Source organism: Dipodomys ordii, unplaced genomic scaffold (genome assembly GCF_000151885.1).
Source record: "Dipodomys ordii isolate 6190 unplaced genomic scaffold, Dord_2.0 Scaffold3, whole genome shotgun sequence".
Classification (NCBI taxonomy): domain Eukaryota; kingdom Metazoa; phylum Chordata; class Mammalia; order Rodentia; family Heteromyidae; genus Dipodomys; species Dipodomys ordii.
Genome location: NW_012267219.1, coordinates 14,953,549 through 14,966,596, shown reverse-complemented (window position 1 = coordinate 14,966,596; position 13,048 = coordinate 14,953,549). Strand labels below are relative to the sequence as shown.

The window sequence follows — 13,048 nt, the reverse complement described above, 5'->3', positions numbered from 1 at the left end:
AGCTAAGGGTTCATTTTCCTGACATCACATTATCTGACCTTTTCCGCTTGACTCGTACATATACTAGATATTGCAAATAAGGGAAACCATGGGACCTATGGTAAAGTGCGTAATATTAAAAAGCTGAATCTGCATATCTCTCAGTGTGTCAGGGAGATAACCTTTTAATTTTATGTTGTTTTTGTTTTTGGTGCTACTGAGGTTTGAACTTAGGGCCTTATACTTGCCGGACAGGTGCTCTGCCACTTAGCCATGCCTGCATTCTTCTTTTTCTTAGTTTTTGAACAGTGTTTCTTTTTATGCCTGGGTAGCCTTAACCATGATACTCCTATATATGTTGGTCATATTGCTTGGGTGATAGAATGTACCAATGAGCTTAGCGTTTTATCAGTTGAGATGGGATCTTGAGGATATTTGTATGGCTGGCCTCATATTATAACTATCTTGATCTCAGCTTTTCCTGAGTACCTGAGGTTACAGGCATGAGCCACTATACCCACGTTAGAATTTTAGATAGAGAATTTCAAACAATGAAGGGCAATGCCAACATCTTACCAACACAATCAAGTGACTTATTTAGATATAAATCCATTAAATGTTTAAAATTCTTTGTGTAAAAATTTCATCTCATTGTCAGCCATCTGTGATGCCTATAGCTGAAAGAAGTGGGAAGCATATAGGGGTAACAAATGACTTGAGCTTAATATTCAGAAAGCTTAATATTCCTTTTGTGTCGGGTATTGCAATAAAAAACTGTAGTTTATTCTATTTGCGTAAAATAATTTTCAGCAGTATCATTATATTTCATATGCCGCTGGTTAAATCTTGAATATTCATGCATTCATTTAAAAGCCTTCTGTTGCTATGGCAGATCCTAATGGTCTGAAGAGCGTTACAGCTTTACTTCAGGGGGAAGAATATTATAACTGAAAATTAAGTCAAAGCTGTTATCAATAAGAACACTCATAAAGAGAAAGAGGAAAGATTGCTCTGTAAATAGTAGGAGAGATTATATTAGATTCCCCAAGAAATTTGAATGTTTTATTGGCTTGGGTCCTAGAGAGCCTAAGAGTCAAGCAGAAAAGAATATCTTCAGACACCAAGGTCCCTCAAATACCTATAGTCATTTTTAACAATAGAATGGACAGCATTGAAACATGTATGCACCTGAAAACAAAGCTTCTGTAGAAATTTTTGCTATAAAATAAAGTGTTGTGAATACTTTAAGACCAAGTCTCTTACCACCTGCAACCTATCCCACCAGCCCTCCTTCCAATGTGCTAGTCCTAATGCCCAGTAGTCTTTCTGGAGCTGCAAATGGTCAAGCTGCCTGGACTTGAAGCCTGACCAACCATGCATCAGCGATTGACTTGCTTAAAGTAAGCATAATACAAACTGGTTTTGCAGCGTTGCTGGGAACATGGAAGGATGCATTCACTACTTCATAACTTTCACATGTTGTTGATTATTCTATTATAGAGATATATCATTGCCTGTCTAAGAAAATTGTAAGAACGGAATGAAATCTCTGTTACAGATAAAAACAAAATTAACAGAGTCAGGTGTCTTGGGATCATCCATAAGTAACCCTATGTTTTGTACATGATAACTTTAATTTTTTAGTAGATTTCAGACAACCTCCATCCCATCACATTTCATTTCATAGATATTTACTCTATCAAGGACTCCCTTGTTTTTGCAACAAGGATTTTTAGAAAGGGAAAGAAAGAAGATCAATCTTCAGGAGTCTTTAGACAAGAACATGCTTAGGATTTGGTCAAAGATGATTTTTAGAGTATCAGTGATGAGCCTCTCCATATATCTTTAAGTCAGGCATATCCAGTAGTGGGATAGACAGGAGTCAGTCATTTGGGGGGGGGATTATTAGTTTAGTTGTTATAATAGTTTCTACTCACTCTTATTTCTCTTCTTCAGATTTCCAGGAAATCAGTTCTTCATCTATGATCCTCCTTCAAAGGATTGAATATATTGAATGCCTTACAGATTAATGCTGTTACATGCTTATTGTCATTTACCACACTTTATCACATGAAGTAGGTATTATATCCTTACATATTATATCATCACAGTAAATGAGCCTTGTATAATAAAATATTTTGAGGAACCAGTTACATGATTTTATGGCATTGTTATAATTGTTCTATTTTGTTAATTATTGTTGCGAATCTCTTATAGTGACAATTTATTAAAGAAACTTTTATACATATATAGAAAAAGCAGAATATACAGATTCAGTATTGTCCTCAGGCTTCCACTGGGCACGTTAGAACATGGAGAACATGGAGAACGTGGAAAATGAAACTGGTGGACCCTACTGTCTTCAGAAGTATTGTTTAGATATTCTCTCTGATTTAGAGACATAACATTACCATCAGAAACAACGGCTTTGAAAACTTACTTCACACAAAATTACACCCATGTTACAGAGTTCTGTTTGTCTTAACTTTTTAAGAATTAAAAAAAATGTAAATGGCCGGGTGCCAGTAGTTCACACCAGTCATCCTAACTACTCAGCGGAGAACTGATTATTCCGGTTCATGGCATGAAAGTGCGTGAAACTAAGTTGCAAAAGGTTAGCAGTGGAAGTCGGGCGTTGGCGGCTCACGCCTGTAATCCTAGCTACTCAGGAGGCTGAGATCTGAGGATCCCCAGCCCAGGCAGGAAAAGCCATGAAACTCATCTCCAATAAACCACCAGAAAACCGGAAGTGGCACTGTGGCTCAAGTGGTAGAGCGCTATCCTTGAGCAAAGAAGCTCAGGAACAGAGAGAGAGAGAGACCACGGACACACAGACAGACAGGCAGGCAGGCAGACAGACAGACACACACACCCCACTCAATGAATACTGGGTGTTCTTGCCATTTCTTGCCCTGGATGACCATATATTTTCCTATTTGCACCTCCTACTAAACCCTAGAACATACCTGTCAAGCATACAGATGTTTATTGAGAGATATCAACTATAGTCTCATTGTACTCAGTGGCCAAACTCGGAGCAAAACGATTCAAGTTTAGACCCTGAGGCCACCAAACTACAGGCCGACACATTGCTAAACTACAATTCCCAGGATGCCATTGAACTCCGATGTTGCAGTGTATCTTGGGAAGGATGTTCTCAGCTCTGCTTGGGCCCCAGGGTGGGGAAGCGCCAAAGTTGGTGCTTGAGGGTACGGAGGCTGTGAGGATCGGATCTCGCCTGAATTTCCTCGGAACTCATTTTGCCGGGCAGCTGTTTTAGCCGGCAGGATTTAAGAACCGTGTCACTTCCGGTGATACCGGAAGTCGCTTGAAAATGGCGTCCTCCACGGTAGGCAGTCCTGCCTCTGGAGCGGTGGGAGCTACGAAGAAAGAATTTCGAAGTCAGAAGCCGGATACAGAAAACCGAGGTGAGGCCGTGGGGGACTCGAAGCCTGGCTGTGGTGGGTGTTGAGTGTGTTTGCCCGCCCCCTTCGTGGCTGTGACGGTGTGAGGTCGTCCGTGGCCTGTTCCGGGCGGTGGAGGGGGTTCGGCCGCGCCGGCTGGGACCCGCCTGCGGGGGGCCCGGCCACGCGTTCCCAGCCCCACACAGTCGAGCCGCAGTGGAACCCGTGTCCTGGAAAAGGTCGGGGGTGAGGACGCGGCCGGGAGCAGCGCGGAGGCCGCACCGGGACCGGCCGGTGGAGGACGGGGACCCCGCCGGGCAGGGGATGGAAGGCGTGGAGCAGACGAGCCACCGGGCCGGAAGTCACTGCCTGCTCCTTCACTCTAGCGTTTCAGTCAGTAAGGAAGATTTGAAATACGTAGCTGCTATTTCTGCCTTGTGTTTGGTCAGACACAGCGATACGCATTGTAGACGACGCGTTTCGTTTACCTTGCTGCGCTATTTTTAAATGGTCTGCTCCGTAGTTTGGTTTTACAATGTGAAGGAATGGAAAAGATCACTAGAGAAGTAGTACGGGGACTTGCTCAGCCAATCTTGTAGAAAGTGTTAAAAAAAAAAAAAAGAAAAAAGCTTGAACTTTCATTCCAGATCCGTCGGGAAAGCATCAAAAGTTGTTTTTTTTTAATTGTTGCTTTCAAAAATGTCACAAACACACAGAACGGACTATAGATATAAAAAGATCAAAATCACACTGACTCTTTATGGACTGAATGTCTTGTATGAAATCGGACTCAAAATACAGCTTCTTCTTTTCTTTGTATTGCTGTCAAAGACTTGTAGAAATAGGCCCCTGAAAAGGCCTTTGGAATTCCAGATCCCCAAACCCTAAAATGCTAATTATACAGTGAAGTTCCACACCAGGAAAGTCAGTAAAGGTCATTAGTACTTAACATAGTGATATAAACAAATGTGAACCTTCAACTCTACCATGGTGCAGGGAAGTAGAAGTTTTTTAGGTATCATCTTTTTTGTCTTGCATATGTTAACTAATGTAGATGTAGGAAGTGCCCATGCCCTGTTTTCTTTCTTACCAGACTTTTAACATGTTTTGATAATCTTGTTGAATGTGTTGGTAATTTTATAGGGGGTTAATAATGACTGAGTCATGTTCTTTGATTGTTGTATAATACAAAAACCAAGAAGAGGAAATGCAAGGAGAGTACTGGGAATTTATGAATGTGTGCATGTAATATTTACAAAGTACTAAAAAGACCATTAAAATGTACTGGGTACATTTTTTCCCCCACTACAGATGAACCAGAACTCCTTACTGTTCCTGATGGTTGGAAGGAACCCCCTTTTTCTAAAGAAGACAATCCCAGAGGACTCTTGGAAGAAAGCAGTTTTGCAACTTTGTTTCCAAAATACAGAGAGGCTTACTTGAAAGAGTGTTGGCCTTTGGTGCAGAAAGCCTTGAGTGAACATGTATGCATATTTTGTACATTTCTTTGAGATTTTGCTCTTGCTTATGCCATTATTTTTAAGTAATTATGTGCATGCTGATTGGTTTTGTTTTTAGAGGTACAAAATAGCTGGCTAAATTAGTTTCTTTGGTATTTAAACATTATAGGTAAACTTTGTATTTTTACAATTCTTGCACTTTTGACTTTGTCAGTAATAAAGTGCTTTGAAATGTTCACACACCTCTAACCATTTACAGTTTTGTAAACTAGCCAAAATAAACTATCACCTGTGAAGTACAGATTTTAGAATGCCTATTGTAGGCCATGATCATTACCATATCTTTGTCCAGTCTGAGCGGACTTATGTTTGTAATTGTTTAACTTTCGTTTTGGATGAAAGATATATGGCCTATCTTCTATTTGTCTGCTACTGTGTCCCACGAGAGCAGTATTTTTGTTGTTTTTGAAATTGAGGATTGAAGCATGTTAGGGGATTGAAATGTTAGTGATTATGAGCTTTTGGTGTGGGTAACATGCTAGTTGTGATATAAAATGTGTATCTCAGTGTGGACAGCTGTGGAGTTGGTTATACCTGTTGGAAACAATCCTGGCTTAGCAGGCAACAGACTATACTTTTTAGTTGTCTAAGTCTGAGATTAAATTAATTTTTTTTCTTGGAAACTCATGAAAACCCAACTTTATGTTGAGGTGTTCATCACTCACTACTAAAGCATTCTTCATATTATGTAAAGTCAGAAAATAGCATTTTTATTTCCTTTGTGGATATCTGATTTGGGCTATTGAGTGTTAATGCTGCAGTTTCCTGATTGCTTCTTTCTGAACTTGTTATAATTTTCTTTTGCTTTGTATTGCATACCCTAACCAGAAAAAAAGTTTGAAAGCAACATTCATTTTTCGCTCTTGAGGGCACATCCTGGGTTCAGGATAGAGAAACTATACAGTTTTAATTACCAAAGTATCTTAGATAGGTCTCACTTTGCTCACATTTGAGTTGATGTATGTGTATACACATGCATATATTTAAAATTAGAGATAGTCTTTATTCCAATAAATACACAGTATTCTAAAGCCAGATGTAAAATATTTCAATTGTTTCAGTTTCTTACATTTTGTGAAGTTTCAAAGTAATCAAATACTCTTACACAGCTTTTTCCAGGGAAAGAGTTGATAGGATTTGAGAGGTAGCCTAGCCTTTTAAGGCCCAGAAATTAAGTTAGGATGAGAAAGACTTTGTAATTATCAAAAACTAAATTCATTTTAAGCCATTCTTTTTTGTTTGTTTCTTTTTGTAGCATGTTAATGCAACTCTGGACCTGATTGAGGGCAGTATGACTGTGTGTACTACAAAGAAGACTTTTGATCCATACATTATTGTTAGAGCCAGAGACCTAATAAAACTGTTAGCAAGGAGTGTTTCATTTGAACAGGTAAATTGCGAAGTACTTCGCTTTATCTGCATGTTTAGACAGCCTGTAATACAATATCTTCCTCCTTACCCCTGTATTCCTATTTCCTCCCTGTCCTCTTTCCATCATAGACTTTCCTGCTGTGTGCAGACATTATTAGTCTGGCCTTGGGACATGAATACCAGTTGTAAAAAAAAAAATACTGATTTTATTTTACTTTTTTTTTGGAAAGGCAGTACGAATTCTTCAGGATGATGTTGCATGTGATATTATTAAAATAGGTTCTTTAGTAAGAAATAAAGAGAGATTTGTAAAAAGAAGACAACGACTTATTGGTCCCAAAGGATCTACATTGAAGGTACTTTTTATTGTCAATGGAAAAATTGAAGTCTTTTCTTATTAGTTTTTCATTCTATTTAATTTCTGCTTAATGTTCCTTTGATGTAGGCATTGGAACTCCTAACAAACTGTTATATCATGGTTCAAGGAAATACAGTTTCAGCCATCGGACCTTTTAGTGGCTTAAAGGAGGTAAGACCTGTTATCTTTGTTTATTAAAGCAAATTTACAAGTTCATTTGATTGTATTAGTTCATTGGATAACATGGTGTTATAGTCATTTTGCATTTTTAGAATGTGCTGTTTGATTTCCCTTCATTAAATATTTATATGTCCTGTAATGTGAGGGAATCATCACTCCTGGTTCCTAATGTATTTTGGACAATCAAAATGGCTGGAAACATCCATTTCTGAATTAGGTCTTATATCATTACTCCTTCCATTGTAAAATGTAAATGGGCATTTCTGTTCCTGCTCTATAACAAAGAAGCATGGTGTTCTCCATGTATTCAAGTAATTAAAAATTTGTACTGATCTATATACCAGTAGAGGTCACATTGAAAAATAGGTATTTCCTTCAAAATAGACATTTTGTTTGAATTTTAGCATTCCTCATAAAAGTTTTCTTTAACTTGAAAATGTTCTGAGAGAAATCTAAGGAATAAATAAGTTTCTGTAAGCTCGTTTTAATGGTATCACTATCTGTATCTGTTTGTGTTGTTTTACTTCCGTCTTAGGAATCATTTAATAGCTATCCCATTGGCTTTCTTTCTCACAAATTGACTGCCCGTTTGTCATGGAGTACTAATAGCTTCATATATTATATGTTTCATTATTTTGAAGGTTGGGGACATAGCTCAGTAGTAAAATGCTTGCCTAATATGCATAAGGCTCTGTGTTTGATCCCTAGCACTGCAAGGGAAAATCAGAATATATTTTGCAGTTTTGTAAAGTCTTTGAAACTTGTTATTTGATTCTTATAATGTACTTGAGTTTTTAATACAATTTTATTTTTTACAAATGAAAAAGCTGGAATAGGAGTATCAATTGACTTTCTTATATGAAGTGACTGCCCCATAATTTGAACTCTCATATTCTGCTCCTAAACTGCCCTCTGTCCTTAAATTACTAGCTTTAGCATGTTGGAATGTGCCAACTTTCAGCAATAATAGAGAAATTTTATTGTATTCAAGGGTGCTTGACTGAAAAGTCTAGAAGCCACTTAGAGCAGTTGAAGAAATTATTAGATTCAGTGTGATAAACATTTCTTGAGTCATAGGATTTTTCTCTTCTATCATGTTCATTTAGATCTTTGTAAGTTACTAACTAATTTTACTTTGCAAATTTCAGGTTCGAAAAGTAGTACTAGATACCATGAAGAATATTCATCCAATTTATAACATTAAAGTAAGTGTCAAATCACCACAGCAATGATCATCAAGTTTGTTTTATTGAAAGTTCTTTCCAGTCAAAGGAACTTTGATTGAATTCTCATGAAACTTATCAAAGCCTAATATATAGACAGATAAAGCAGCTATTTGGGATGAATTCAGCCTGCACGGCTTTTCTGCAGTCATTTGAGGCTTATATCTCCAATGTAAAAAATATTGAAAGAAATGCTGTTACTCATTTTATATTTCTAATACAATAATAATACACCTCACAGAATTTATTATAGATGATAACAATTGTATTGGACAGTAAGCCCATGTATTGTATTTAAAGATGTAATTTTTTTTTTTTAGGAGTCTGTTTTCTAATAATATCTAGACTCAGATTACATTAAAATTTTCTTTTTTTTTTTTTTTGGGTCCGGTCATGGGGCCTGAACTCTGGGCCTGGGTGCTGTCCTTCAGCTCTTCAGCTCAAGGCCAGCGCTCTACCACTTGAGCCACAGCGCCACTTCTGGCTTTTTTCTTTTTGCTTATGTGGTGCTGAGGAATCGAACCCAGGGCCTCATGCATGCAAGGCAAGCGCTCTACCACTGAGCCACCTTCCCAGCCCAACATTAAAATTTTCTTTGAAAATTACTACTAACATTGTAGCCTCTCTGAGAGAGAATGCTGTATCCTTTTTTGTGTGAAAAAAGTTTAGTTTGTTATTAGAATTGGAAATATAACCATGGTATATTGAGTTCTTTTATGGTGAGTATTTGTTGAGCAGTTCACTTGAATTTGAAAGCTTGAAAATAACTAGATAAGATTGAAAGTGATTTTGAGTTACATCAGGACATTACAGATAAAAGGAAAGCTAATTGTACATTCTGATGTCTTTTTGATGTTCTCTTTTGCTTCAGTTTCTACAAAATTGAAATGCACTGGGGAAATAGGAGAATAGAATTGACTTTTGTCAAAACCACTAGAACATTTACTTCTCTCTTAGCCTATCTAGTTCCCATTTGCTTATAAGGAATCATCAGCTAATTGAGAACCCTCCTTACTATGCTTTAATGAAATAATGGTTGAAAAGCTTAATTTTCATACTATTTTCACTAAATTGTGTTTCTTTATCTAAGTTTGTAATTCTTTTATGGTGCTTGACAAATTGTGCATTTTTAAGATGGCATTTTTATGGTGCATTTGGAAAAGTCAGAAATAGTCCCTTTAAAAATTTTATTTATCCAAGCAGTATGTATGAATTTGACATTTACATTTTTATTTGTGTGTATGACTATAGACCTTAATGATTAAACGAGAATTAGCAAAAGATTCTGAATTACGATCACAAAGTTGGGAGAGATTTTTGCCACAGTTCAAACACAAAAATGTGAACAAACGCAAAGAACCAAAGAAGAAAAGTGTTAAGAAGGAGTATACACCATTCCCACCACCCCAGCCAGAAAGCCAGGTCAGTATTGAGTGCCCACCTTTACATAAAGGGGAACATCAACCTATTTTGTCAGGAAGTTTATTGAGGGTAGTTTAGGTGAAATACAGGAAATTGAAGGTCAGGCGTAAATAGGCATATTTTGAGCTAAGCAAATGTTGGGCTGTTCAGAGTGAGCCTTCATGCTGTGAATATGATGGCTTGTGTTACTAGTGCACTGGTAGTCACTGTAAATGGACAGTTTTGTTTTTTTTTTTAAAGAGCGATGTAGCTTACTACATCTTAAGTTATAACATCCACCTTTTTTTGAGTTTCAAATTTCATTTTGTCAGCTGTATTTCTGGTAAAACTTCTTTCTAACCATGACCAGAATTTCCTTTTTTCTTCATACCCATCTTGGTTTTTTGTTTTTGTTTTTTTTTTGGGTCCAGTTGTGGGGGGCGGCCTAAACTCTGGGCCTGGGTGCTGTCCATCAGCTGTTCAGCTCAAGGCTAGCGCTCTACCACTTGAGCCACAGCGCCACTTCCAGCTTTTTTTCTTTTTGCTTATGTGGTGCTGGGGAATTGAACCCAGGGCCTCATGCATGCAAGGCAAGTGCTCTACCACTGAGCCACCTTCCCAACCCCCCCATCTTGGTTTTAAGTTCCCTTTTTGCTTTGTATCACAACTTCCCATCAGAACTCTAAAACTTTAGATCAGTCTAAAAGAAAAATACTGCTTTTGTTTCTTCTCTCTACTCAGAATCCTTCAAATTCATGATCCTCCTGCCTCAACCTTTGATTGTTATGATCCCAAAGCATGCCACCATACCCACCTTACCTTCAGTCATTTTAAAGTCATATTCTACCTCCTTGCCTAGTATTTGGTTTTCTTCAAGCTTCCCCAAAACTTATCTTTTTTTCCTCTCTTTTCTGAATCCTGACCTTCCTCCCCACCTGATTTAGTCTGTTTAGTATTAGTGAACACAATCCCTTTTCTCCTAGCTAACTCCATGTTCGTATTTCAGCTTTGAGTATAGTTACTTCTTGAAGCTTATTATTTCATCATAGAATGTTAATTCCACTGTTTTTATGCCCTAGCTTTCTTAGAAAATTGTCATTGCATTATTTCTGATGTAATTATAAATACTGTTTTCATTAGATTGATAAAGAACTGGCTAGTGGTGAATACTTTTTGAAGGCAAATCAGAAGAAACGACAGAAAATGGAAGCAGTAAAGGTAAAATTCATTATATCTGTCTCATTAATAGAAAAAGTTCATAGCTGCTTGAAGTCTTATTAAGTTTAAGTTGTACTTTACTAATACGTTTCTTACTAATGTAGGCTAAACAAGCAGAAGTTCTTAGTAAGAGACAAGAGGAAAGAAACAAAGCATTTATTCCACCTAAAGAAAAACCAGTTGTGAAACCAAAGGAAGGTAATGTTCATTTTTCACTTAATATTATTCATGACAAACTTACAGTGATTTTTATTTGACTCTCTCATGTTAGGAAATAACCTTGTTCTTCATCATATTGTCTTTGCATTTCATTAGTTACTAAGCTTAGGGACAAGAGATGACAGAGGCAGTTAGGAAATTAGTAGCAAGCAGTTAATGCTTGTTAGAGTGCCCAGGAATGGTAGTCCTCCAAGCTCTGACCTGTGCTTGGGAAGATAAACCCAGAGCATTTTTATCCTTGATAAGAATAAGAGTATGTGAAGGACTAAGATCCTTTAGTCTGCTATCATGCATCTTAGAAATGGCTTTTCGGAAGTTGTCCTTTTTACTTATTTGATATTTGGCTTAACATTTGTTTTGGTGTTACTGTGTAGAGCATTGACAGAAGGTCAAAAGAAACTAAGAGGGGAAGAAACACTTTTGCCTTCTCTCCATTTCTAGCCTCAACCTCTCCTTCTAGTAGCACTTGTGTTCTGAGTAGATCAACCCTCCAAAGTCAGAGGTGGCAGGCACATGGACGGCCAAAGGATTATTGGCAATGCTATATATAAACTATAGGTCAATTACAGAACTACCACATTACTCTGTGGAAATCCTGTTTCGCTTTACTGTTTTTGTTCATTTGATTTTTTTTCTTTTTTTGCATTTATTTTATGAGCTTTTGGAGTTCTGTTCTTAAATGTTTTCCCTATATTTCTTGTAATACTTTTGAAGTTTTCAGGTTTTATATTAAGGTGTTGGATCCATTTTGAATTTTTTTGTGTGTGCAGTGAACTATAGTGGTCTAATTTCTGTGTTGTACATGTGCTATCCAGTTTTCCTGGCATTACTTGTTCCAAGAGCTTTTCTTATTTTCCAATGTACCTGTGTGAAGAACCAGATAACAGTAACTGCTTGGTTTATTTTTGGGTTCCGTATTCTTTTACATTGGTCTGGATGTCAGTTTTTGTGCCAACCCCATCCTTTTTTATTACAATGGGTCTCCAGCATTTCTCTCTCTGCTCAGGATTGCTTAAAACACTATATTCTGTGAATATAATTGGTTTTATAAAAGTAAAGTATCATAGCATTATAATTTTCAGTTATAATTATAAATAAATGTATTTCGTTATAGTTTTCAGCATATTGGAATTACCTGGTAGCTAGTTAACTGGGTCTGTAGTGATTAAGGATAATATATGCTTTGTATAGTGGAGGCTTAAATCTTACACCTCTGGTGGCTATATTGTTAGTATAATGACATTTTATCTTGTTTTATGATCTGAATACTGTAACTTAAGTGATAAGAAAAGGCTACGTTTATTTTATTGCTTCTGTTTTATTCATGCTCTTGGCATTGTTTAGGAAGACCATCATATACTCTCAAATACTGTCTTTACTACCAAAAATCTTGTTAAAAATAATTTGTGACCAGTTTATTTCAGTTTTTATTGTGGTCTTCATGATGATGACCTGTAGCTTCCTATTTAGCTAATATTTTTCATGAGAAGTAACTTAAATTATTTTTATATGCTAGATGGAAAATTGATGTGTTAGTGAGCTTTCTAAATTTCTAAAATATAGAAGAAAATATAGGTCAAAATGTCTGGAATTACTGAAAAACTATAGTTTTAGCATAGTGGATCAATAAATTACCATGCCATTTTCATGTGTTTTTACTGATGGATGAGTTCCTCACTTCCCTTTAGGAAGGTGCTTTATATTTTGTAACATGACCTATAGTTATTAAAATAATACTGTGAAGTTATTGCCTTTAACATCTTTTCTAAAGAATTGCATATATTTTCTTTATAATTTTTCTAGCTTCTACTGAAACTAAAATTGACGTGGCGAGCATCAAAGAAAAAGTTAAGAAAGCAAAGATGAAGAAGCTGGGAGCTCTTACAGCTGAGGAAGTTAAGCTTAAGATGGAAGCAGATGGAAAGAAAAAGAAGAAAAAGTAACATAGAAATCTGAACTAGAAGCCAGGCACTAGTGGCTCATGCCTGTAATCCTAGCTCCTCCAGAGACTGATCTAAGGATTGCAGTTTGAAGTCAGCCTGGACAGAAAGTTTGTGAGATTCTTACCTCCAATTAACCACCAAAAAGCAAAAAGTGGAGCTGTGGCTCAAGTGATAGAGCACCGGCCTTGAGTGAAAAAGCTCAGTGAAAAGGGAACAGTATCCAGGCCTTGAG

General features: G+C 36.9%; 1 protein-coding gene across 1 annotated transcript; it reads left to right on the top strand.

The window, feature by feature from the left end:
* Nucleotides 1–2,872: 2,872 nt before the first annotated feature.
* Nucleotides 2,873–12,864, top strand: Krr1 (KRR1, small subunit (SSU) processome component, homolog (yeast)). Its single transcript, XM_013023389.1, has 10 exons — nt 2,873–3,407; nt 4,695–4,867; nt 6,159–6,293; nt 6,505–6,630; nt 6,720–6,803; nt 7,961–8,017; nt 9,287–9,457; nt 10,577–10,654; nt 10,759–10,852; nt 12,677–12,864. Exons 1-10 carry the CDS (start codon nt 3,314–3,316, stop codon nt 12,814–12,816), a joined length of 1,152 nt encoding a protein of 383 aa, XP_012878843.1. The 5' UTR covers nt 2,873–3,313; the 3' UTR covers nt 12,817–12,864.
* The last annotated feature ends 184 nt before the right edge of the window (nt 12,865–13,048 follow it).